The sequence below is a fragment of the Coffea arabica genome, chromosome 8c (genome assembly GCF_036785885.1).
Source record: "Coffea arabica cultivar ET-39 chromosome 8c, Coffea Arabica ET-39 HiFi, whole genome shotgun sequence".
NCBI lineage: Eukaryota > Viridiplantae > Streptophyta > Magnoliopsida > Gentianales > Rubiaceae > Coffea > Coffea arabica.
This window is the reverse complement of record NC_092325.1, coordinates 1,904,480-1,926,316: the sequence shown is the minus strand read 5'-3', so window position 1 is coordinate 1,926,316 and position 21,837 is coordinate 1,904,480. Positions and strand designations below refer to the sequence as shown.

General features: G+C 36.0%; 4 protein-coding genes across 7 annotated transcripts; 2 read left to right on the top strand and 2 right to left on the bottom strand.

The window, feature by feature from the left end:
- Positions 1–704: 704 nt before the first annotated feature.
- LOC113705323 (haloacid dehalogenase-like hydrolase domain-containing protein Sgpp) lies at positions 705–4,024 on the top strand. The gene is made up of 5 exons (XM_027227128.2): positions 705–995; positions 2,495–2,609; positions 2,895–3,046; positions 3,158–3,419; positions 3,515–4,024. The coding sequence occupies exons 1-5, from the start codon at positions 961–963 to the stop codon at positions 3,716–3,718; spliced, it is 768 nt and encodes a 255-aa protein (XP_027082929.1). The 5' UTR covers positions 705–960; the 3' UTR covers positions 3,719–4,024.
- Positions 4,025–4,423: 399 nt separating this feature from the next.
- Positions 4,424–11,385, bottom strand: LOC113706313 (phragmoplastin DRP1E-like). Of its 2 annotated transcripts, none has more exons than XM_027228186.2 (15): positions 11,020–11,385; positions 10,603–10,666; positions 10,087–10,194; positions 9,571–9,672; positions 9,342–9,392; positions 9,203–9,264; positions 8,708–8,798; positions 8,522–8,586; positions 7,337–7,531; positions 7,109–7,228; positions 6,954–7,024; positions 5,772–5,997; positions 5,376–5,426; positions 4,923–5,291; positions 4,424–4,676 (listed from the first exon to the last, which is right to left on the bottom strand). In XM_027228186.2, the coding sequence occupies exons 1-15, from the start codon at positions 11,146–11,148 to the stop codon at positions 4,548–4,550; spliced, it is 1,833 nt and encodes a 610-aa protein (XP_027083987.2). In that variant the 5' UTR covers positions 11,149–11,385; the 3' UTR covers positions 4,424–4,547. The 2 variants fall into 2 exon arrangements, with proteins under 2 accessions (XP_027083987.2, XP_027083988.2); XM_027228187.2 differs by having other exon boundaries at positions 4,424–4,667.
- A 2,458-nt stretch (positions 11,386–13,843) lies between these two features.
- On the bottom strand, positions 13,844–16,033 carry LOC113707058 (histone-lysine N-methyltransferase, H3 lysine-9 specific SUVH6-like). 2 transcript variants are annotated; one of them, XM_072064075.1, is made up of 2 exons: positions 14,913–16,033; positions 13,844–14,183 (listed from the first exon to the last, which is right to left on the bottom strand). In XM_072064075.1, exon 1 carries the CDS (start codon positions 16,025–16,027, stop codon positions 14,915–14,917), a length of 1,113 nt encoding a protein of 370 aa, XP_071920176.1. In that variant the 5' UTR covers positions 16,028–16,033; the 3' UTR covers positions 13,844–14,183; positions 14,913–14,914. The 2 variants fall into 2 exon arrangements, with proteins under 2 accessions (XP_071920176.1, XP_027085013.1); XM_027229212.2 differs by having other exon boundaries at positions 13,852–14,186.
- Positions 16,034–19,026: 2,993 nt separating this feature from the next.
- Positions 19,027–21,153, top strand: LOC113706276 (histone-lysine N-methyltransferase, H3 lysine-9 specific SUVH5-like). 2 transcript variants are annotated; one of them, XM_027228146.2, is made up of 2 exons: positions 19,027–20,287; positions 20,847–21,153. In XM_027228146.2, exon 1 carries the CDS (start codon positions 19,213–19,215, stop codon positions 20,284–20,286), a length of 1,074 nt encoding a protein of 357 aa, XP_027083947.2. In that variant the 5' UTR covers positions 19,027–19,212; the 3' UTR covers position 20,287; positions 20,847–21,153. The 2 variants fall into 2 exon arrangements, with proteins under 2 accessions (XP_027083947.2, XP_071919827.1); XM_072063726.1 differs by having other exon boundaries at positions 20,720–21,153.
- The last annotated feature ends 684 nt before the right edge of the window (positions 21,154–21,837 follow it).

Below are 21,837 nucleotides of genomic sequence, written 5' to 3'. Positions count from 1 at the left end.
AACAAATTGAGTCACTATTTGAACCATTGAAAAGTTCTACTAGGTCTAAAACCAAAAAACATTATTGTGGCGTTATTTAGGAATAAGGATTTTTTTTAATGGAATTGGACAGCCATTTTCACATTTAAATTACATCCAATTTAATTTACTAAATGAATGCACATACTGATAATTATTATCCTACCCTACATTTATATAATTTTTAATTAATTTTATTTTTCTAATAATTTAATGTATAAATTTTATTTTAATGAGTTTTCATGAACAAACCTTAAGAACAAGAGAGGGAGAGAAAAAAGGAAGAAGCAAAGTGGGACTTGATTCTCCTTGCTAGTTGCTATCATCACACAACACGTTTACGTGAGAAGGGTAGATAATTACTTTATTCCTAATCACTCCATGCTCAAGAAAAACTTTAATCCTTGAACTTTGAATAAGCAATTATATAACTTGAAACTTACACATTAATAAATCAAGATGATTGGAAAATCAATTTGACCTCATCTCAAGAAAATTCAAAATTTTTAGCAATATGAATTGCAATCACAAAATTCAATCTATGAAAAAATCATATTAAACTTGAATAATTAATAATTCTTATTTTTCAATCTGATTGGAGTTGGACTCGGTTATAAATGAAAGAAACTAAATACTAGAAACGGTAAGTAAATGCCGTATATACACCATTCGCTCAAAGTGAGGTAGCAAAAAATAGAGGGCAATTATCAATTGCATGTGTGGGTGGGGAAAATAGGAAAGAGAGAGAGGCATCTTCACGATTGTCTGGGGCTCCGCTTTCCTTGATTCCATGGCACATTCTCTTCCTCTGGACCCCTTTATATTCTTCTAGCCACCCATCAGAAAAACTAGAAAGTTTTAGGGGGGCAAAAAAAAAACTACTCATCCCAGAATATTGAAAAACTTTTCATTTTAGAACAGACATCTCACAAATTCACAAGAATGACGGTTTCAGCTACGGGAAACTCTTCAGACAGGTGATTTTCCATCTGGGTTCTGCTTTTCTTTTTTGTTTGTTTGAATGTAGAGGTATTTGGGATGTGATCATTGGGTCTGCAATCTACACTTCGAACGTCGATTTTATTGATCTTTTATGCCAGTCTTTAGAAGAAATTGTTTGTTTAAAATCAGCATTATATGTATACAAGACGCGTCCCTTTGTGTAATTCTTTGTTTTATTTGTCTTGTCTGGGAAAATGTTTTGTTTGACCCTTCTTAAATCTTATTTCTTGGTTATTTTTCCCGTGCAATTGGATCCATGACTTCAGTTTTCGATTAAGTGGAGGAGTTACAATCATCAGCTGTGGGCTTTCATTGACTTTTCCTTCCAAAATAGATTTCTTTGTGGCTTTATTATTTTGGTGGGGCTGTTCGAGTACATGCATGTGGTTCTTTTGATGTCGTTGGAAATGTTAATATGATATTTCACCCTTTAGTTGGGTTTTGTATATGTGTGGTTGGTGTTTTTAGCTATGCTGGGAGTAGAGATGTGGCAACCAGACTCCCCCCCCCCCTCCCTCCCTCGCTCCCTCCCTTTTTTTTTTCTCTTTGATTGATTGATCAAAATTCAAGAAGTTTGTGAGTCGTGGGAATCTTGGTTAATGAGGGAGGCTTTTGTTTATTGATTGGGACTGACTCTTTACATGCCATATGGCACGGATTGCAGACATCCAATTGCCAGTGAAGCATTAGCTTTTCACGGCATCCATTTTGATTTTTCTGCTTCCCTGTTCTTACTCTGGCTTTCTTTGTCAGACTTTGGACCTGAGAATTACCTTTGCCTTTCTTTCCTTTGCGCATATATACAATCTCCTCATGCAACTTTTTGCGTCAAACACCTATCTTTTTGCTGTTGTTGTTGGCAATGGAAAAGGAACAAGCACATATCTTGAAGGTTTTGCTGTGGAGTATAAGTTGTGATAGCTTGATTCTGGATTTTGGTAGTTCAATTTTGAATCATTCTAATTGTAAAGAACAATCATAAGGACTGGATTGATCCATAGCATAGTCCTAGAATTCTGGAAAGGGTATGTTGATTAGGCTCTAAATGATCTAGTATGATCAGGTTCTATTATAATATATTGGGAAAAAGTGTTGTTCTACATAATCAAAAGAAACTATGAGTGAAATATCCTAAAGTATAAGGTGTGTATGAAACCTAATACAGTATACATGTGTATGTTTTGCCCTTGTAAAGTGTTAAATTCAAGTGAGATGCAATGTTATTCTTCTCTGTGCAAAAGATTAGCAAATAACATGCTTGAAAATGGTCATTCTGTAACATTTTTTTTGGGGGTATGGGGGGCGGGGGTTTTTGAGCATTATGAGCTTTCTCATATAGTTACTTTAGATTTATTGATTGATAATCCTCGTGAAATATTCTTAAATTTGACTTTATTGGTGTTAAAACATTAATAATTTTTCCCTTACAAAATTCCGAAGGAAGTTCTCACTGTTCTCTGTTTTCTGGTTGCAGTATTCCCTCTCTGACTCAGGGTGCTCCTCTTGAAGCTGTACTGTTTGATGTTGATGGAACTCTTTGTGATTCAGATCCCATCCATTACTATGCTTTCCGTGAACTGCTTCCAGAGGTATAAATTGTGGTCTCAGCATATCCATTTCAGTTTCGCTAGTTCATCCTTGAGAATAATCAAGTTATTAAAGGATTACATATAAAAAGGGTAAGTACATCTTAACAGAACCTTATTCAGCTTGAGCAAGGCATTTGTGTTATTACTCAATGCACTGTGCTCTCCATCTGTAGGCCCTGTTGCATTTAACAGTTGGGGGTGTAATGTGGTTATAAAGCTGAGATGTATTTTCATAACCTAGTACGCTTGTGGTGGGGTTTTAACAAGAAGTCTGGTGTTTAACAGACAGGATTCAATGGTGGTGTTCCAATAACTGAAGAATTCTACGTTCAGAATTTTGCTGGGAAGCACAATGATGATGTTGCTGCTATTCTTTTCCCTGATGATATTGAAAGGGGCCTTAAATTCTGCGAGGACAAGGAAGCTATGTTTAGAAGGTTAGTAACCATATTCTTATATACCATCTTACAACTTTTAACTTTATGTCCACCGCTGGGGATTGTTTAGTTTCCACCTGTCTTAGACGTTCTTTTGGTTGGAAAATACAGATTGGCAAAGGAGCAACTGAAGGCTGTTGATGGCCTCTACAAACTACGGAAGTGGATTGAAGATCGTGGTTTGAGACGCGTTGCTGTTACCAATGCTCCAAAGCCCAATGCCGAACTGATGATCTCACTACTTGGCCTTTCAGATTTTTTTGAAGCTGTTATTCTTGGAAGTGACTGCACCCGTGCAAAACCATTCCCTGATCCCTACTTGAAGGCACTCGAAATACTGCAAGTGTCCAAGGATCACAGTATCATCTTTGAGGTTTCGACGACTTCTGCCTTTTTTTTTGTGTGTGAATTTAGTTACAGCCTTGCTGTATTCTTAAACTAATTATGGTCATGTTTCTGCTCGGTTAGGATTCTTTTTCTGGAATCACAGCTGGTGTTGCAGCTGGGATGCCTGTTGTTGGCTTAACAACAAGAAATCCTGAGAATTTGCTTATGCAAGCAAAGCCTTCACTGCTTATAAAAAATTATGAAGATCCAAAACTCTGGGCAGCACTGGAAGAGTTTGATAAGAGAGCTGGTAGAACAATAGATACTGCATTTGCTAACAAGTGAAGAGCAGTGCAATATGACCCCATTGGTATGCAATGACTACAGCCCAGAACAGCTTCATATCCTCTCCTCTCCCTGTTGAATTGAGGAAACTTACAGGATTGATTGATGGCGATGTGATATTGGCTTTGGCCACCACAGTTCGAGTCCTTGGACTTGTAAACGTCAATATCCACATTTTTAAGTATTTTAAGGTTAAAAATTTAGTGGACACAACTAAAACATTGAGAAATGAATATTTGTCAAATCCCTCTTACTCTATTATTCTATAATATCAACATATCAGTATGTTTTTTGTGGTGTGAAGAATTTTGATCGTATGGTGCAAGGATGGGAACTTTCATTTGCCGTCTGGATTCACTTGTGCGTCAAATGGCCATGATACCACTGGCAATTACTGTGGGTGGGTATGCATATATGTGAGGAGGAGCTGAGTTGCTAGTTGCTGCCGGATTATTTGAGATATTAGTAAAGATATTCTCCTCACAAATCAACTGGTGAAAACTTGAGAGGTGCATATCTTCGTGATACAAATGTTCAGAACTTTTGGCACAAAACTGAAACCAGTTCTCAGCTTGAGTACCAAAGTAGTCAGTACTCAGTAGGACGAAGGTGCTGCCAGCAAGGAACATTATACAGTTTTTTTTAAAAAAAAATTAGGAGTAGGTGCCTCATTTAAAAAGAGAGAGAGAGAGAGAGAGAGAGAGATCAATGAACATTAAGGTTTTTGCATTTAAATTGGAATGATCAACAAAATTTTGCAACCGAAAATGAAGTGCAGTACCTAAAATCATTCAATCTTTTCATCAGATAAGATGTAATCTACAATCTCTTATCTTGTCCACAACACTGAATCTATTTCATTTCTAGCAGCCTTGTACAACTCCAACTTCCTAGAGCACTGCTGCCTCCTTTCCATTAACACTGGATCTTCATCCAATAACTGAGCAAGCTGACGGCCCTGCAAGATTAAAACAATTAAACTCAAAGCTTTTTGCAAAATCCTGAGTCTATGACCTATCATTAGCAACTTTGTGTGTAAAATTGGCTTTGATGCAAATTTTTTTACGACATGTAGTAACAAAATTTGACTGAGGTTACACCCAATGAGTGAAGATATGGAATTCCAAATCATGAAAAGCTTTTCAGAAGACTCGAGTGTTTTGGCCCACCTCCTGTAACTAAGATGTCGGAGAAGGATATTTACCTCCTTTTTGCCAACTTGTGTATAGAAGTGATCTAGTAAAGTTCGCTTTGCCTCTTGAACTTGACAATATACCACGGCTTTGGGAATATTATTCTTGAGAGTCTCAGACACCATGCCTACATAGGAGGAAACGTTTGAACCTATCCGCCTAAAGTGCCCCTCACTGTAACGGTCAGTAGCAGAGACATTTGGATTTCCACCTTTTTCGGCTTCTTGTGGGAGTTTTCTAAAGAAATCCACAGTGAGGTATGAGGCCTCCATGTCTACCATTCGCAACACAGTCTTCTTGCTGTCATCACGAAACCTTTCCAATGCCTCATTTGCTGCAGCTACTATTTCTGCCTGGAGAGTTGGAAAACGTCGAAGCTCCTGCATTTTAGAGTTCCATCATCAACTCTCTTTTGACGAATAAATGTTAACAAATGTCACCGGGATAGACTTGTGACTTTCTACCTGTGTTTCTCCAATTGACTTGCGGACAAGCTCCTTCAAGATGAAGTGGATCTACAACAAGACCATTTGGTAGTTTAAGAAAAACAAGCAATTACTTTTGCAAAACTATAGACATAGAAACCATCTCTTTGCACATAAGAAAATTTGTTTTGCCTGCAGTATTTTCATTTATTCCAGTTGTACACTTGAAATAAATCCATTGATCCAGTCTTCAAACTTTTGCCTCAACTCAAGTATAATGCTAATGTGTTAGCCTTCTTATCATGCCCATTTAGTGCCAATGGACTGCTAATTCTTCCATACCAGAAATGGTCATTAATCCAACCAAATTAGGCATGCTTAAGCAGTTAATGAGAATCCATTATCCTAGTGATATATGTACCCTGAAGCACTTACTGCATCAACTGAAGCTTCAGCCGGACCTCTGAAATAATTGAGAGAACTCTCAATCAGGCGTCTGTAACCTTGTTCTGGTGCTATAAGATGAGGTTGGTATCCATCTGCTTGACAGACCACTTTCTTTACATTTTGTAGTGAGAGATGCCGATCAAAAGGGAGCTTCCTCAAAGCAATAGGGAGTTGGTGGTCAAAAACTCCATAAATCCGATCTCCCCCTGGCCGCCTATCAAGAGAAGGTATAGATGCTTAACATAACCAATATGGGAGTATAGATGCTTATTACCATGAAAAATGCAAAAGTAAAAACAGTACGCCTATTTATGGAGATTTAAAAAGCTCATGGTCAAACTTATAGTGGAAGTTAGTATAGTGAGATCACAAATTCTTGTAATCCTCGTAAGGGTTTCAAAAAATTCACTGTAGTCAACAGATGTTGAAAATCATTCAATTTACTCCATCCACTTCACAGTTTTTAAGGATAAGGTCCTAAAATCAATTTTAGATTGCAATTTTCCTATAACAATTTATACCACCATCTTATACGACTGCATGACATGGTTTCTTTGCAGGAAAAGGACCTTAAGTTGCAATTGAAAACTCTGGTGCAGCAAATATTAGTGATAGTGAAAGGACTGGTATGAGCACTTTAAATTTGACTGCATTAGCATTTCTGAAAACTTCAGAGTCTAGCAGACATAAACAAATTGTCCTATAAGCTCTGAGTTGCTATTTCAAACATCTCATGTCTCCATCAATTGTATAATCTAAGATGTTTAATACCCAAACTTAGAAACATCCAGCCAGCAGGATGTGCAATAACTCAACCAAATGGCTGGTGTTACATGGTCTTCAGTCATAAGTGGCTGCAGCTACAAACTGCATGATTGCACATTATTTTCTTGGCAAGTGATAGTGTTATTGCCAATTAAATATAGAACCAAATGGTTTCTAAGAAAATCAAATATTCAAGTTTATTTAATTCTCTATTTGATGCATTATACTACTTTTTAAGTGAAGATTAAGTTTTTTTTATACATTTGTGTACTTCTCATCCCCCCTCAACCCCCCTCCTCCAAAAAAAGACCTTTATTTTTGTTTCCTGTTTTGTAGGCCATGGGGGTGGGTGGGGGGAGTGAGTAGTAAACAGTTGCACTAGGTGAGGCTGGAAGAGCTATGTACCCTCCTTCAAGGTGTTCCTTGAATACTCGGTCAAACGCCCGACAGAGCTCCAAGATTGTATACAACTGGGCCTACAAAATTGAACAAATTACTCAACACAGAAATTGACAAACTAATGTTTAGACAAATTTACCAAAGCAGGCATATGTCCTCACCCCTTCATCTATCGAAACAGGTCTGCCAAAATGGGTAAGATCTGATTCAAGTTCATCGGCAGTTTTGTTAATCAAAGACACAAGACTAGGTATGCGGGCCTTTATCACTGATTCTAGGTGCTGAAACCACAGATATTTTCAAAATAATTATTAGTGAACTCTAAATTATTCTAAACAATGGAAAAATATTGCAGCATCAGTAAGCAAAACATACGTGCAAACATGTACCTTGGAAAGAAGTTTTGCAAGATATTCTGAACCCATTCTGCTGGCCAAGTGCCCATATTCAGGGCTAGTTGCAAAGAATTCCCGCTCCCTATGCCTGGCGGCAATCATGTCAAGATTTCTGTTTATGTCAGCTTGTGAACGGTTAACAATCCCAACCCAGGGATGTTGCAGTCTGTATGATCTTCCTTCAAGCACCTTGATGGAAGAAAGGTCAACCTTGAGTGAGTAATCTAGGGGCAGATTGGGGTGGAATTCTAAATCCTGAAATGGCATCTAAATAGAGACATTGCTAGTCGCTCAAATAGATCATTCTCATATCATCCATCATTTGGTGGTGGTAATACATAAGAAACCAAACAGAATAAAAACTGGAAATTTAAAAAAAAAACTGTAAGTTAATAATGTTTGCATACTCAGAAATCTAACTATAGGATATAGGAAAAAAGAAAAACAAAAAAATTGAGTGGCCATACTAATACATTCCCTGAGAACTACAGGCGAAATTTGCAGAGATAAACAATATGGTTATCAAGATTATGGCTTTTAGGATAGCTCTAATAACCAACTTGCATCTGCAGTGGCGACACTTGGTGTGGGTAATGAAAACGAGTAACCCATCAACATTCTTCACAGGCTCGAACGGAACTGCATCCTAATGAAATATATCTATAAGGCCCTTGATAATTATAACCTCCAAATTTATAAGGACTCAAGTGTCAGTTTTTGTCTTTGAAAGGAAACTACATATAATCCTCCAACTCATGCCTGCTCTAACTTCAGCTAATTCAAGAGCCATTCCCTGAAAAACTAAATAACCTGCAACAACTCCATCTAGTTTGGAGATTGATCATGTTAACACAACAATCATGAAGATCCAAAGAATTTAAATGGTTGTTTCTAAAATCCCTTGTCAATCTTCAGCATATCTAATTAGAAATGACCTCAAAAAAACATAGACCTTAACTCTAAAAGTGCTGATGTTAAACTCTGGATATTGAGAAAGTTGACAACAAAAAGAAGGTTAAGAACCAACCAGAAAATTGGCTAAAACCAAGTTTATGGAATAATGTTAGGCACAATACATAATATATTGGTAGAAGCTATCTTGCCAAACAATAGATTGATATAAGCAGTCACTTTCAACCAGTCTCAGACAAACTTCTTGGAGCAAGTAAAGACACTTACATCCAGTGCATTTGTTCCTTTATCCATCAAATCAAGCTTTGTCAACACGCCAAAGGTCCGTTCTCCTGTATATAGGATGCATCAATAGTGCAAAGAGACACAAAATATTTCCAAGAATACATTCCAATAGGTTAAGATGAGAGAGTGACATAGCAAGGTTGTTAAAACTCTTATCACAGAAATTACCTGCTGGATCAACTTCTCGTGCAATCTTGATAGCATCAGATGTTGCAAGATCTTGATTGGCAGGAGTTATGGCTAAGATGATTGTATTTGGCTACAACCAGAAACAAGATGATCAGCAATCAAATGTAATTACAAACTGCAATTTTGTCCAAAATCGACCAATTCTGTAGTTCAATTCCAGTTCAAGGGTGTGCTAAAGGTTAAGAAAATTCCAGTGAAGAAGAATCCTCCGTCATTATATAAAATGGCACTTCATGCTTACAAGAAGCTACTTATCATGTCTCCAAACTCAGAAGTTACCTTCATATGCTTCCAAATCTTATAAGGAGAGTCATTTACCAAATCAAACTAGATAAAAAATGATAGTGAGTGGCAGACCCAAATCAAAGTGCTCCAGTTTTATTATAAGCATCAATCAATAGGATCAGAAGAGTTTACTGAGATTTAGCTATTCAATGAGAGTATTTTCCACATAATATGAGAGCATCATTCTACCTTCTCTACATATGAGCGAACCATATTTTCAATTTCTTGGACTATGCTTTCAGGCTGTCCCTCTGCAAACGCAAACTTGTAAGACATAATGATTGTGCAGCAAAGAATAACAGAAAATTAGCAAAAAAGAATGCCATACCCACAGCAACTTTGGTTAAACCAGGTAAATCTACCAAAGTCAAATTTACAACTGCAAGTAAAGAAATTAAGCGAAAGGAAAAGATATTGTTAGTGAAGGAATAAGATAGGAGAATATAAAGAAAACCAGAACTGCAAAATTAAGGATCACCAAAGTAAGAAATCAATATCTTATACCATAATGGCCAAAAGTTAAGAAATCATGAAAGATTTCTCAAATTAAAACGCACCATTAGGGGAGTAGATACTGAGATTAATGGGCAGCGCGGAGATTTGCTTAGCTTTCCCAGTCACCCTGTCAGTTTCTTCCTGAATCTCTTTCCGAACCATGGCTTCACAAGGAAAGCATAATGAATCAAAATGAACATGGTAATAGTGTACGGGTGTGCAAAATGTCTTTTATGATGTTTTTCACTCCACTTAAAGAAATGGAAAAACCACTAGGAAAAAATCTAAGATGATAAAATGTCTACCAGTGGTAAGACACTGTTACTTTCAAATGAAGCAGATATGGCTATGTTGCCACGTCACCAAGGCAAAAGCTGACAGCTAATCAGAAAATCAACAGATCATCCTATTCTGCAGTTTTATGAATAAAAAGAGGCAATTCATGCAGCCTTACACCTGCAAGTTAAGAAGCTTCGTTGCATTCAACTAGTGATCTTCATGTGACTCTCAAAACTAACCAATGCATTTACAATATTCACAACATTACCATTTAAAACAGCAGAAGAAAAATAACTTACAAAAGTCTATGAATTTTTTATCTCCAGTATGAAGAAACTGTGCATAATCCTCTTTTCCAGGATCTATCTTGTAGAGTTGCAGTATCAGAGGCCTTCTTGTTACAATCCCTGCAAGCATTATAAATTTAAAACCCATAAGCATAATTAGTGGCTCCGAAGAACACTAAAATCAGGAAAATTGAAGCAAGGGGAATAAATGATAGACATTTGCTCTGTTTAAGAGCTGTGATGCATTCAAGCTTCATTCTTAATTCCCTCGAACTCCCTCAGCAAGAAAGACGCTCGTAGTTAATGATGTGAAATCCATTAACAACACGCGATGCCCTCCAGCATTTAGTATTCACCACGAAAGCATTTCTACTCCAACATCAAACTTGTAACTTTCTATCATCATAATACAACTAACTTCTCTTAATTAGTATCAATTAGATCACAAAATTATACACAAAATGACAAAAGGCAAAGAGAAAATGAAGATAAAGAGAATAAACAAGAAAAAATAGAGAAAAAAAAAACCTGATCCTCTAGGCAGAAAATCACGCCCAACGAAGCTCTCCAACACCGATGACTTCCCCGAACTCTGTACGTCATGAGGAAACCAAAACGAATAAAGAAAATTCATATTCTTTTCCCAAAAATAACTAGTCGTATACTTGCATTCCTAATAAACTCTGCCAAAAAAATCAATGTGCATTAAAATTAAAGTACATAGAAACACACTAATGTTATGCATGTTCGCTGTACGAATTTATATAATCACAATTTTAGTGCTACTCACTCTAAAAAAAACCTTTAAAAACAGTAAAAACAGAAAACACTTAAAAATCATCCACCGGCAACTTCTGAAGCCTCGACTCCTCGGTTGCACACACAACAACACACAGCAGTACGTGATGCTATAAAAAGTATATATACAGAGAGAAAGAAGAAAACCTGGCCGCCGAGGACGACGATGGTGGGGAGAGAGTCCCAAAGAGTTGGCAAAGAGCGATCATCACCATAATCTCCGAGAAGAGTACAAGTTTTCTGGAGTGTATTCACAAGTCCGATCACACTTTCCATCTCGCCACAAGTACCAGAGCTAGCCGGCGCCTGAGGAGTTCCGGCGTTCAAAAATCTTCCGACGCCGGTGAAGAAGAGAAGCAGTAGGAGGAGCAGGAGAAGAGGCAGGGGTGAAGTAGAGCAGAGGTAGAGAAGGAAAATGAGAAAAGTAACGGAAGCTATTTTAAAATTATTATATTTTGACCTGTCAGGAAATGTTTGATTAGTTTTAGAGAGAGAAAGTAGAGAGTGGGCCTTTTTGTGCGGCAGTTGTTGGAGCGAAGCGCCACGTACGTGCTCTTTTTATAGTAGTTGTAGTAGGAGCAGGGCTGGATTGAGTGGGGACTATCTGGTCCAGCCGTCCAGGGTGGTTTGAATGATTTTGAAATCCAATTGCGGCGGGATCTTTTTTGAGAGTTGAGATAATGAAGAAATTCTTTTTAGTGGGGGTTTTTTTTTTTCTTTTGAGATAAATTTATTTTGCCCCAATTAACTGCTATGCATTAGCATTTTGCCTTCTTTCTTAATGGTGAAAAACAAACCAACACTCTGAGTGGAGCTCGGTTAAAAAAGAGTTTATTCGAGCTTGATTTATCAATGAATCATGCCAAACATGAACAGTTTTTTTTTGGTGTTAAATTTTCAAACTTGATTTAAACCTGGCTTCATTAACTTGAGGCTTAATTTTATATGTAAAAAATTCAAATTATATGAACTCGACTTGGTAAAAGTATATTTCGTTTCGACTAGGTAAAAGTTTTTGATTTGGACTTGACACATATAACAATGTAAAGTTAAACATAAATTTAAATTCGTGAAAATAAACAAACAAGTTTTAACATTACAATGCTCTATTTGATTAGACTAATTTATATTTCTATTCTTTTCTAGGTTGCACATAAAACTTGTTTCTTTGAACCAGTTGGATTGCTATTTTCAAGAGTTTTTGTAAAAAGAATGTATCATAGTGATTTGATATATATGAGGTAAAAAGATGATTGAAAAATGTGTTCACGAAAGCGTAAAAAATTTTCTTCAAAAAATCACAATTCAAATAAAGTTTCGTACCATCACTAAATGAGGTATTTTGCCAAACAAAGTGTGTGTTTGGATATAAGATTATTTATAATTTTTTTTGGAATAATTGCTCTATCATTTTTTTTTTTTGTGATATGATGTATGTGTGATAATGATTAACTAGATAAGAAGACAATTAAAAAAATTATGTTTGTGATTCTAGTAAATAATTTGTTTCTTGCAAATAATAGCCAATCCAAATTTACTTTAAGGTACTAAAATCTTTTCATTAGAACCAAACTAGTGAATGACTTGTTTAACGAATTTGTATTTTATAATGTCGTACTTGATATATTGGATGCTTATTTGCAACATCAAATTAAACTAAAAAGTGAGTAGAGACTATTGCTCAAATACGTTCATTAGAATTCCCCTAGAGGAAAACATTTCATTGGGCATCATGTGTACAAAGGCAAGGGAGATGCGGGCAATTTTTAAAAATTTCCGTTTAAATCTCTTTTGAATCATTGAACGGTTATTAAAGAAAATTCTAAGAAATGGTTTGTTTAAGGATTATGTTATTTTTTTAATGGTAATTTATATCAGGAAAAAGTACAAAATCAAGGGAACCATAAATTTTACTATGTCCAATTCCTTGAATTGTGTGTACTAATTAGTGCTTGTTAATAATCAGTAGAAAATTCAAAAAGCTATGGAGATTACATGACTAGGAAGATGAAAAATAAATGGTGAAATTCTTAAACCATATGTACTTTAGCATATAAAAACGACCAAAATTTGTTTTGGTGCTCTTAAATTTGATATTTAGCAACAATTACAAAAAAGAACTTAAGGGTTGAGAATAAAAGAATAGGATTAATTTCACTTTGCACCCTAATCTTATATCATTTCTCACTTTATATCATAAATTTTAATTTTGAACACTTTGCACTTTAAACTCTTAATTTTCGGCATTTTGCACCCTAAATTCTCAAGTTTATTTCATTTAAATCTAATCAATGATTACTTTTGCAAAATTTATAAGGCAAAGGGCGGTGGAAATTAATAGCAATGTATCATTTTGTTCTAACTGCAATTGTTTAACTCTTTTTTTTTACTACTTTAAGCATATTATCATTGATTTATATGGTTTCAATTACTAATATTATTAGTAAAATTAATGAAATAAAAGATGGTGCAAATCAATAATAATGTATTGTTTTATTTTTTGCTATTGTGCATCAACACCTTATGACTACTTTTGGTGCATTATCATTGATTTATTGACTACTCCATGCCATTAATTTTGCTAAATTTGTTATTGACTAGACTTAAATGGAACAAATTTGAGAGTTTATGGTGTAAAGCATCAAAATTGAGAATTTTTGGTGTAAAGTGTTCAAAATTGAAGTTTAGATTGCAAAGTGAAAAAGTGATACAAGTTTGGAAGCGTAACGTGGAGTTTGTCCTGAAAGAATATGCAGAGAAAAACGTACATCTTGCATAGAAAAAGCTTCTTCAGGATTTTCTCTTACATGAGAAGGAAATGATAGTTGTTGTAGCATGCCAAAGATGTAGGCACAACAAAATCACAGCCAAAGATACTACTAAAACTTGACTCTACACAAATAAACTCACAATAAAATACTCTACAATGTTGTTAGCTCAAGATTCATGAACAATAAACTCACAACTCTCTGCCAAACCTTGGAGGCTTTGTCAAGATTTCTTATCAATCCTTTTTTAACTAGTAGGCTTTCAACTAAGCGCTAGTTTATATAGGCTAACACAACAGGTTCTGGGTAAGCTAGAAGAATAAAAAGGAAACCATCCAAACCAGTTCCTACACAAATTCTGTCAAGCAAAACATCGGAATTACTACTAAATCCTGTAACATGTCTCTAGTACGTTCATACAACTCTTTCACCTAAATTGCAGTAATTTTTTCCAGCAAAAAGATTGAGTCGTCTTGGGAATGCCACCAACTTGAACTTGGAAAGAAATTTCTCATGCAATCTCCCATCTTCCCACATCTTCTGCTGCTGTGTATACAATTCACAAACCAAGAGTAGGTCAATTAAAGCAATAAGATCATTTTGCTGTTAAAAATGGACAAACGGCCTCCATTATCGTCCATCATAATTGAAAAGGTTGCATGTATGTATTTGTGAACTAATCAAAACCAGCTATGAAGCACATTATCTGTGTTTAAGCCTTTTAAGCTGGATTCGTTTCTTAGCCCCATAAGCATAAAATTTTACATTGACATATGAACAAATTAACTTTTACTTAAACTCGACTTGAATTTGGTTGATAAAAACTGATTTGGGCTTGGACCAGCAAATTACCAAATTAACCTGAAACAAAGGTTTTTTTTTTCCCCTTAAATTATAGAAAAAGGAAGATCAAACCAATCTTGAACATGTACAAAGGCTTGTTTAGATCCTAGCCCGGTCAAGTTATAAGTTTCTGATTGTGTAGCAGAGTGATCTTTTTGGACAATTTCCCAAAAGTCTAACGATGGGGGAGAAGCACGAGCATGAGCTTTGACTAAACATCAGAGGACATGAATACAAAGTGAAGAAAAAAATAGACAAATAGATTAAAAGTAGGAGCTAAATGAGCTCTCAATCATTTGTGCTTTTGTCCCTTAAAGTCCTTTTAGGCAAATATTGGCCTAATTAAGTGTAGCAGAAACTCAAGCTGGAATTTTTCAAGAGGAATATCTCTTCCAGAATACAAGTATATGCATATGACTGGATTATTACCTCTAGTTTCTTTGGTTGCTGAGGCTGACTTGTCCTGGGATTTTCACCAATTTGAACTTGAAAATCAGTTTTCCATGGTTGCCTCTCTCCTTCCACATCTCCTCCACAGTGTACAATCCATCATAAAAGTAGTGCCCAGATATTTCGCTTCTCCGAATTACTCTCACAGGATTCTTTTTCACAATACTATTCATCAATGCAAGATTTCCTTTGCTGAGCTTCTGATCTTCTGCCTTCCCCTGAGTACCAGGTCCATACTGGTTTCCCCCTTGCCCAGAATAAATTAAGGTACCTTGATTGCTCATATGATTACTGTATCCCCCAGAAGCAACCACACTAATAGCAACCTTTCTTCTTCCATAATTCATCCAATCAATTCCTCCTTGTGGTGGACGATGGAGGCATAAAACATGAATTTCCATGCGGTTGTGGAACCTGTCTCCAATCTCTATCCCCGGAACTGACCCTAGGATTGGCACATGCGGGTACCAAAATTTTTTCTTTATCATGTTTGATGCTGCAAATTCAGGCCTCGTCTCCTCCTTAGAGAGATGCTCAACGTAGTGCCGAAAATGGTGTAAGATGTCCTTCACTTTCTTACGAGCCAGAGACTGATCGGAACTGCTAGTAGAGGACCTCAGGCCTTGTGGCTTAGAATTCTCTTGGATCACATCTTTTTTCAGTTCTCGGATTTCATTTTCATTATCAATTGTTGAGACAGGTGGTTCAATTCTTGTTCTTATATCACTGCTTTCATGATGCTTTGAAGAAGATGGAATGTTTTTGGAACTACTTGCTTTTTGTTCATGACCAAGCTTAGGTACCAAGGTTCCATCTTGAAGATTGAAAATCAAGTCCCTCAAGAACTTAGGAGACTTAATGTGGTTAACCTGGATTTCTGGAAGTTCCTTATTGATCATCCCTTGATTAGTATCCACTGGCCTCATGAAAATTCCGTGCGGGACTCGAACAATGGGGAAACTTTTCTCAACTTTCTGAGCCTTGGTGGCGCTGACAGGGCCTTGATCACCATCAACATCCTTCATGTCTCGCTTTTTTCGCCTTCCTCCCAATGGAAAAGGCTCCATTAATGAAGTCTTGCTCCAATGCTCCATGTTTAATGATTTTTCTAGCATTAAGAGGAAAAATTAATGGCCAAAAGCATGAGAGAAGAATGTGCTTTACTAATTTCGAGAAGGTGCAGAAAGTATGGGAAAGGTTATGTACAAAGGAAAAGAAGCAAGGAAATCAAATGAGCGGTTGGATGACTACCAAATGGAAACTAAGCAAATGTTCATATAAAGCACTACTAATTGTGTGACTAAAACACTTTTTTGGCTTGTCTCTCTCTTTTGTTAGTGTTTTTTTTTTTTTTTTGCCGCAAAAGGTTATGATCAGCCATAGTTATTGCTTTACTGCCACCCAAAGCGTGCTGGATTTTCACATGTACCGAGCAGGCGATTTAACCAGTCAAATGTTCTGGAATTTATATCAACATTCTAATCACAGTTTAGTAAAATTCAATGCAAGAATATTCTTTAGTCATATTGAAATCCACATAAAATGAGTGAATGAATGAATGTGATCGCGAAATTCATATGCCATCGTAGAGATGCAAATGAATCGAGCTAGTTAGGAGCATGTTAGATCAACACTCGAGTTCGAACTGGAATTGATCAAGCTCGAATAGGTTGACGAGCTCAAATTCAAGTTTATTATGTGAGGTTCGAAAACTCATCAAGCTTAATTGAGCTCACTCAAGGTTCTAATTTTTTTTATTTTTATATTATTTGTATGAAATGTCAATTATATTCATTGGGTCAAATTCTATTAGTTTATAATACTTGAGTTCGATTTAGTTCAAATAAATTCAATAGGGCTCATTAGAGCTAAATCTGTTCAAATTTGAGCTTGAGCTCATCTTTTAAAAGCTCCATGGACTCGAGTTCAAGTATTTTGATTCGAGTCGAGCTCAAATAACACTTGAAACCCATTCAATCTGATTGTAGCCCTGTCCATAGATAGGTTTCCTTAATGAGTTTTAGTTGGATACTTAAAGAAATAGATAGAGTGAGCGCCTTCACAAAGCTAGCAGCCGAAATGCCTCTCTCTATTAGTATTTACAAGAAGTGTATAATTTTGGAAAACCTTTCTTTGGGATCGCTAGGATTAAAACTCAATTAGGATCAATGGATAAGCAACAAACCTCCATGAACAATAATATTATGAAACTATCTAATTTTTTTTTTTTTTTTTGAAAATCTCTGTCGATTTTAGCAAAAAAAAAAAAATCAAAATTTACAGTTTGTAATTTCTCACATTAACCATGACAAGAAAAAATCTCGAATAATTGTTTCTCACTTTAATCCCTGCTTTCCCACACATATCAATTTAAAAAAAAAAAAAAAGAAAGAAAACGTATTTATCCCCGGTGGACAAAGTCCAATTACATCCGTCCCGATTTGATTGAGCCACGTACCAATGCTACTTTTTCCCGAAATAGGAGAAAAAAAAAACCTTAGCACCTATCCATTTACAATCAATGATCAATTCACAACTAGTGAAACTTTTCTCTCGCTTAAAAGATTTTTGAACGAGAGTTTGTCCCTTTTTTTCTTGTTCTTTATTTTCTCTTGTTTTCTTGTCAGCTCTCATCTAGAATTCTCTGATTTTAGTTATATATGCATGTTAGATCTACACTTGTCTTATGGATATGGAGCTATTCATGTTACTACTACAATTACTACTAGTCTAGTACCAATAGAACTGGCCTTTTTGTTGTGTATGGCTACTGCACATTTTGCCATCTCTAGCTATTACTGATGCGAAACATCCTTTGGCGACATGAGAGTCTATAGAGCATCGTTTGGAAGTTGTGGGAAGTGCGAGGAAAGAGGGAGAAAAAAACCACGAAATCCCGTTTTCACAAAGGATCCGTGTTCATACGAGGGCTGTGTTGGTAAGGACGGGTAATTTTCTTACAAAAAGGTCGTGTGTTCAAATCCCCTATCGATATGAGAATTGTGTTGGTGGACGATGTAAATATCTCTGTAAGCGGCTTATGGTCTCAAAGACCTACCCTGACTTATGGTGGTGACTAGAGTTGAATTTATCCAAATTTTTGTTTAACAAAAAAAAAAGGATCCGTGCGTAGATATATATATATATATATATATATATATATATCTATCTATATAAATTAAAGAAGGGATTTTTGGTTAAAAGCCATCCTAAACCTTTAAACTCTCAATTCCTTTTTTTTTTTTGTAGATTTTCTATTTATCTTAACTAAAATGTAATGAGTTGATTCAAAATCTTGATTGTAGGCTATATTCTCATCATTTCAAAATTTAAATTATTTCTAAGCTCTCAATTCCTTTTTTTTTTTTTTATAGATTTTCATTCATTTTGATTGCTAAAATGTAATGAATTGATTTCAAAATCTTGATTGTAGACTATATTCTCATCATTTCAAAATTTAAATTATTTCCAAACTCTCAATTCCATTTTTTGTAGATTTTTTTTTATTCTAATTCCAAAAATTTAATGAGTTAATTTCAAAATTAATCTGGATTGTAGTCTATGTTCTCATCATTTCAAAACTTAAATTATTTTCAAACTCTCAATTCCTTTTTTGTAGATTGTCTATTTATTTTAAATCCTAAAATGTAATGAATTGATTTCTGATTTTTCTTAGCACTTTCTTGGAGGATTATACAATACAATGCACAAGTAAATAATTTACTTCCCAAACTGATAGCTAGTGAAAAATGAAAATAGGGGACCATATATAATTAGCTGCTAATTTATGAAAATGGTCATGCCTCGAGATATTTGCAATTCGATACATACATCTATATTGGTACTGAATTGGGACGTAAGAACAAAAGTTCTGGGAATCAATTTGCCTATCCGAAAAAGAGCAAATTGATAGCAAGACAATATGATTATATATATATATATATATATATATATATATATATATATATGGCCGTGTCGTTTTCTTCGTAATTTGTCGTGTTGTGAGATCGTTAGAAAGAATCTTCCCGCATTGATCCATGTCAGTAGTTAGTAGTGCGGCTCTGCATGTAGTGGTTAAGCATTGTCACTCCTATCCGATTCCCGTCTGAAATCTGAATTTGTCCCGTATTTCCAACCCTCATTCTCTCTCTCCTTTTCCTCTCTCCCTTCCCATGCCTGTTGCTTTAATTTTCTTGACAATTTAAATTGAACTGCAAAAGTTCCATATCTTGGGTTTCTCATTTTGTTGGCCAACGAAGAAACTAATCTTGGCAAATAAATGGAGCAGTGGAACAAGACTTCTACCATGGAGCCCTCATCACTAGGGACGAGGCAGAAGAACAAGAGAAAAATGGAGGAGGATGGTGATACAAGCACAGATCATTGCCATTGCCATTTTTCTAACACCAGATTTCACAAGGGTCGAAAGGTTTTCCCGGTTGTTCAAGTCCCACATGGAGTTTTCAGAAGACCGGCTGATGGTGGCAAGGCTGATGGGTCAGAAATCCAGATTGATCATATTAACTCTCCAGAAGATATTGGAAGAACTACATCAATGGCGGAAGACAATGTCTCTGGCAGTACTAGACGCAAAGAAGATGGAGATCACCACCAAAGAATGCAAAATGAGTTCATCTTAAAGGATCATTCCCAGTTACCCGCTGCTAGTACTGGTTCTACTCGGGGGAGAAAGCTCCCAAAAAATGTTGACAGGGCCAGGCAGAGAGTGATGGAAATTGTAAGAGAATTCCGAGCTTTTTGTGACCAAATCACGAGGATGGATAAAGAGGATAATTACAAGAGGAAGAGGGTTGATTTCATGGCAGCAAAGATGGTTAAAAAGAAATTCTATTACTACCCAGATAAGCCCTTCCTTGGACCAGTCCCTGGTGTGGAAATTGGAGATGAATTCCACTACAGAATGGAGCTGCACATTTTAGGCCTGCATCGTCCTTCTCAGGGAGGGATTGACTATGTGCAGGATGGAGGAAGAATTATTGCGACCAGTATCGTAGATTCTGGGCTTTATGATAACTACAAGGAAGATCAAGACACTCTAGTATACTGTGGTCAGGGAGGACATAATGCAAATCCAAACGTGGGCCTGCAAATGCCTGAAGATCAGCAGCTGAAAAGGGGAAACTTGGCATTGCGGAATAGCATAAGGGCAAAGAACCCTGTTAGGGTTATCCGCGGTCGTAAGTTACCAAGGGCCTCCACCACCTACTTCTATGATGGATTGTACACGGTGGAGAAGATGTGGGAAGACAAAGGTCAGGTTGGCAAAAGGGTTTTCAAGTTCAAGTTGGTGAAGATGCCCGGACAGGCCAGCCTTTTTACTTCAAGAAACTAAGGTAAGAAGTCTTTGGTTACATGATATTATTGTTTGCTCCATCTTTTAGCAATTTAAGGCATGTAATCGAACTTCTAGTCTAACTTTACAGAAATCAATATCAATCCCTTTGATCTTACTAATTGATGTCACTGTACCTAGAATTGATTCCTAGATTGATTCATCACCGCATATTTGTCAAATTAGATTTTTATAGTATTTACAAGTAATTTTAATCTAAAAAAATGGCTTAATTCCTTTGTTTTGTTGCAAATAATTCTTGACTTTCTAATTCTCTATGCGCGTTCTATGATGTACATACTTTTTATTTTTGGCAAGTGCTATGATGTAAATACTTGCTTTTATTGTATTTCCACGCCTCATTATTTGAGGAAAGTTCGTGTTTAATCTCTGCTATGCGCTTCTCCTTCCAGGACTAACGTTTGATTTACAGATAGAATCATCGTTTTTAGCAGTTATTAGAATCGACTGAATGCTGTTAAAGTCTTGCAAAAGATCAGTTATCTACAGGGATATCACCGTTTGATTGCCAGTTGAAAGCCTTTTCCCTCATTGTACAGGGCTAAAGATGTGCAAAGATGAAGGAGCGCCTGGAAACACCCATTGCTAGTTCAAGTTGGCAAAAATCCCCGGACCACTCACAGTCTTATCTTATGGGGCATCTTAGGACTTGGAGTTCTGAATTTGGATTTGCAGAGTTAATGTTCTAGTACTATGTTGGATTTAGTCTAGTAGTAGTAGAGGAGTATATAGTGGCTTTTCAATACATGCAACTTTGTCCATGCATGATCACTAGACTTCATGTTTCGTGTTCTCAGTTATCAGCATACAACATGAATGGCTGCTATTTACCCAAGGGAACAAAAATTTTAGGTATTCAAGGAAAATAGAAACAAAAAATAAGCGGCTTTTTCATAAGAAATAACCATATAGCAGTTACAAATTAACTCATTTTGGTAAGTTTCATGGGGCAGGAACGGTTGTAGGTTATGTGCATTTTGCATACAGCGTAACTTTGTTTACACATGGTGTAACTTACTTTCAATAACGTGCAACTTTAGAACAAAATTTTGTGGGTCCCACACATATTAAAATCGAGATACAAGATGAAATCTGAATCGTATAATTTTTTTTGGCCAAATCTTAACCGTGAACTGCCAGGAACGGTTGCAGCAGTTCCTGCCCCTCTTCCCATATTCTCCACCTCTAGGAAAGCTCTTAAATTTTGACGCACATAATTAATATGTTGATTGAGTTGCTCTGATTGAAATTTTATTTTTCTCATTGCCTTAAAATCTTGCAAAATGAAAATATCCACAAGAATAAAATTGAGACCCTGATAATCCTACTTTTTCATCAAGTCTATGGGTGCTCCAATTTTAACTTGAAAAATGTCAATATCCACATATTGTACTCAAGTTAAAATGATGGAACTCGTGGTCGAGCTCATGGAGTTTTCATAAGTCGAGTTTAAGCTCAAATGCGACTTCAATTTGTCTTGCTCGAGTTCAAACTCAATCAAGCCTAAGCGATTCCAATTGAGCTCATCTA

Coding starts and splice junctions, on each gene's coding strand:
- LOC113705323 (XM_027227128.2), top strand. CDS start 961: ATGACGGTTTCAGCTACGGGAAACTCTTCAGACAG. Junction 996..2,494: donor ACGGGAAACTCTTCAGACAG/GTGATTTTCCAT, acceptor TTCTGGTTGCAG/TATTCCCTCTCTGACTCAGG. Junction 2,610..2,894: donor TCCGTGAACTGCTTCCAGAG/GTATAAATTGTG, acceptor GGTGTTTAACAG/ACAGGATTCAATGGTGGTGT.
- LOC113706313 (XM_027228186.2), bottom strand. CDS start 11,148: ATGGAAAGTGTGATCGGACTTGTGAATACACTCCAGAAAACTTGTACT. Junction 7,229..7,336: donor TTGCAAAACTTCTTTCCAAG/GTACATGTTTGC, acceptor CTGTGGTTTCAG/CACCTAGAATCAGTGATAAA. Junction 7,025..7,108: donor CTGTTTCGATAGATGAAGGG/GTGAGGACATAT, acceptor TCAATTTTGTAG/GCCCAGTTGTATACAATCTT.
- LOC113707058 (XM_072064075.1), bottom strand. CDS start 16,027: ATGGAGCATTGGAGCAAGACTTCATTAATGGAGCCTTTTCCATTGGGA.
- LOC113706276 (XM_027228146.2), top strand. CDS start 19,213: ATGGAGCAGTGGAACAAGACTTCTACCATGGAGCCCTCATCACTAGGG.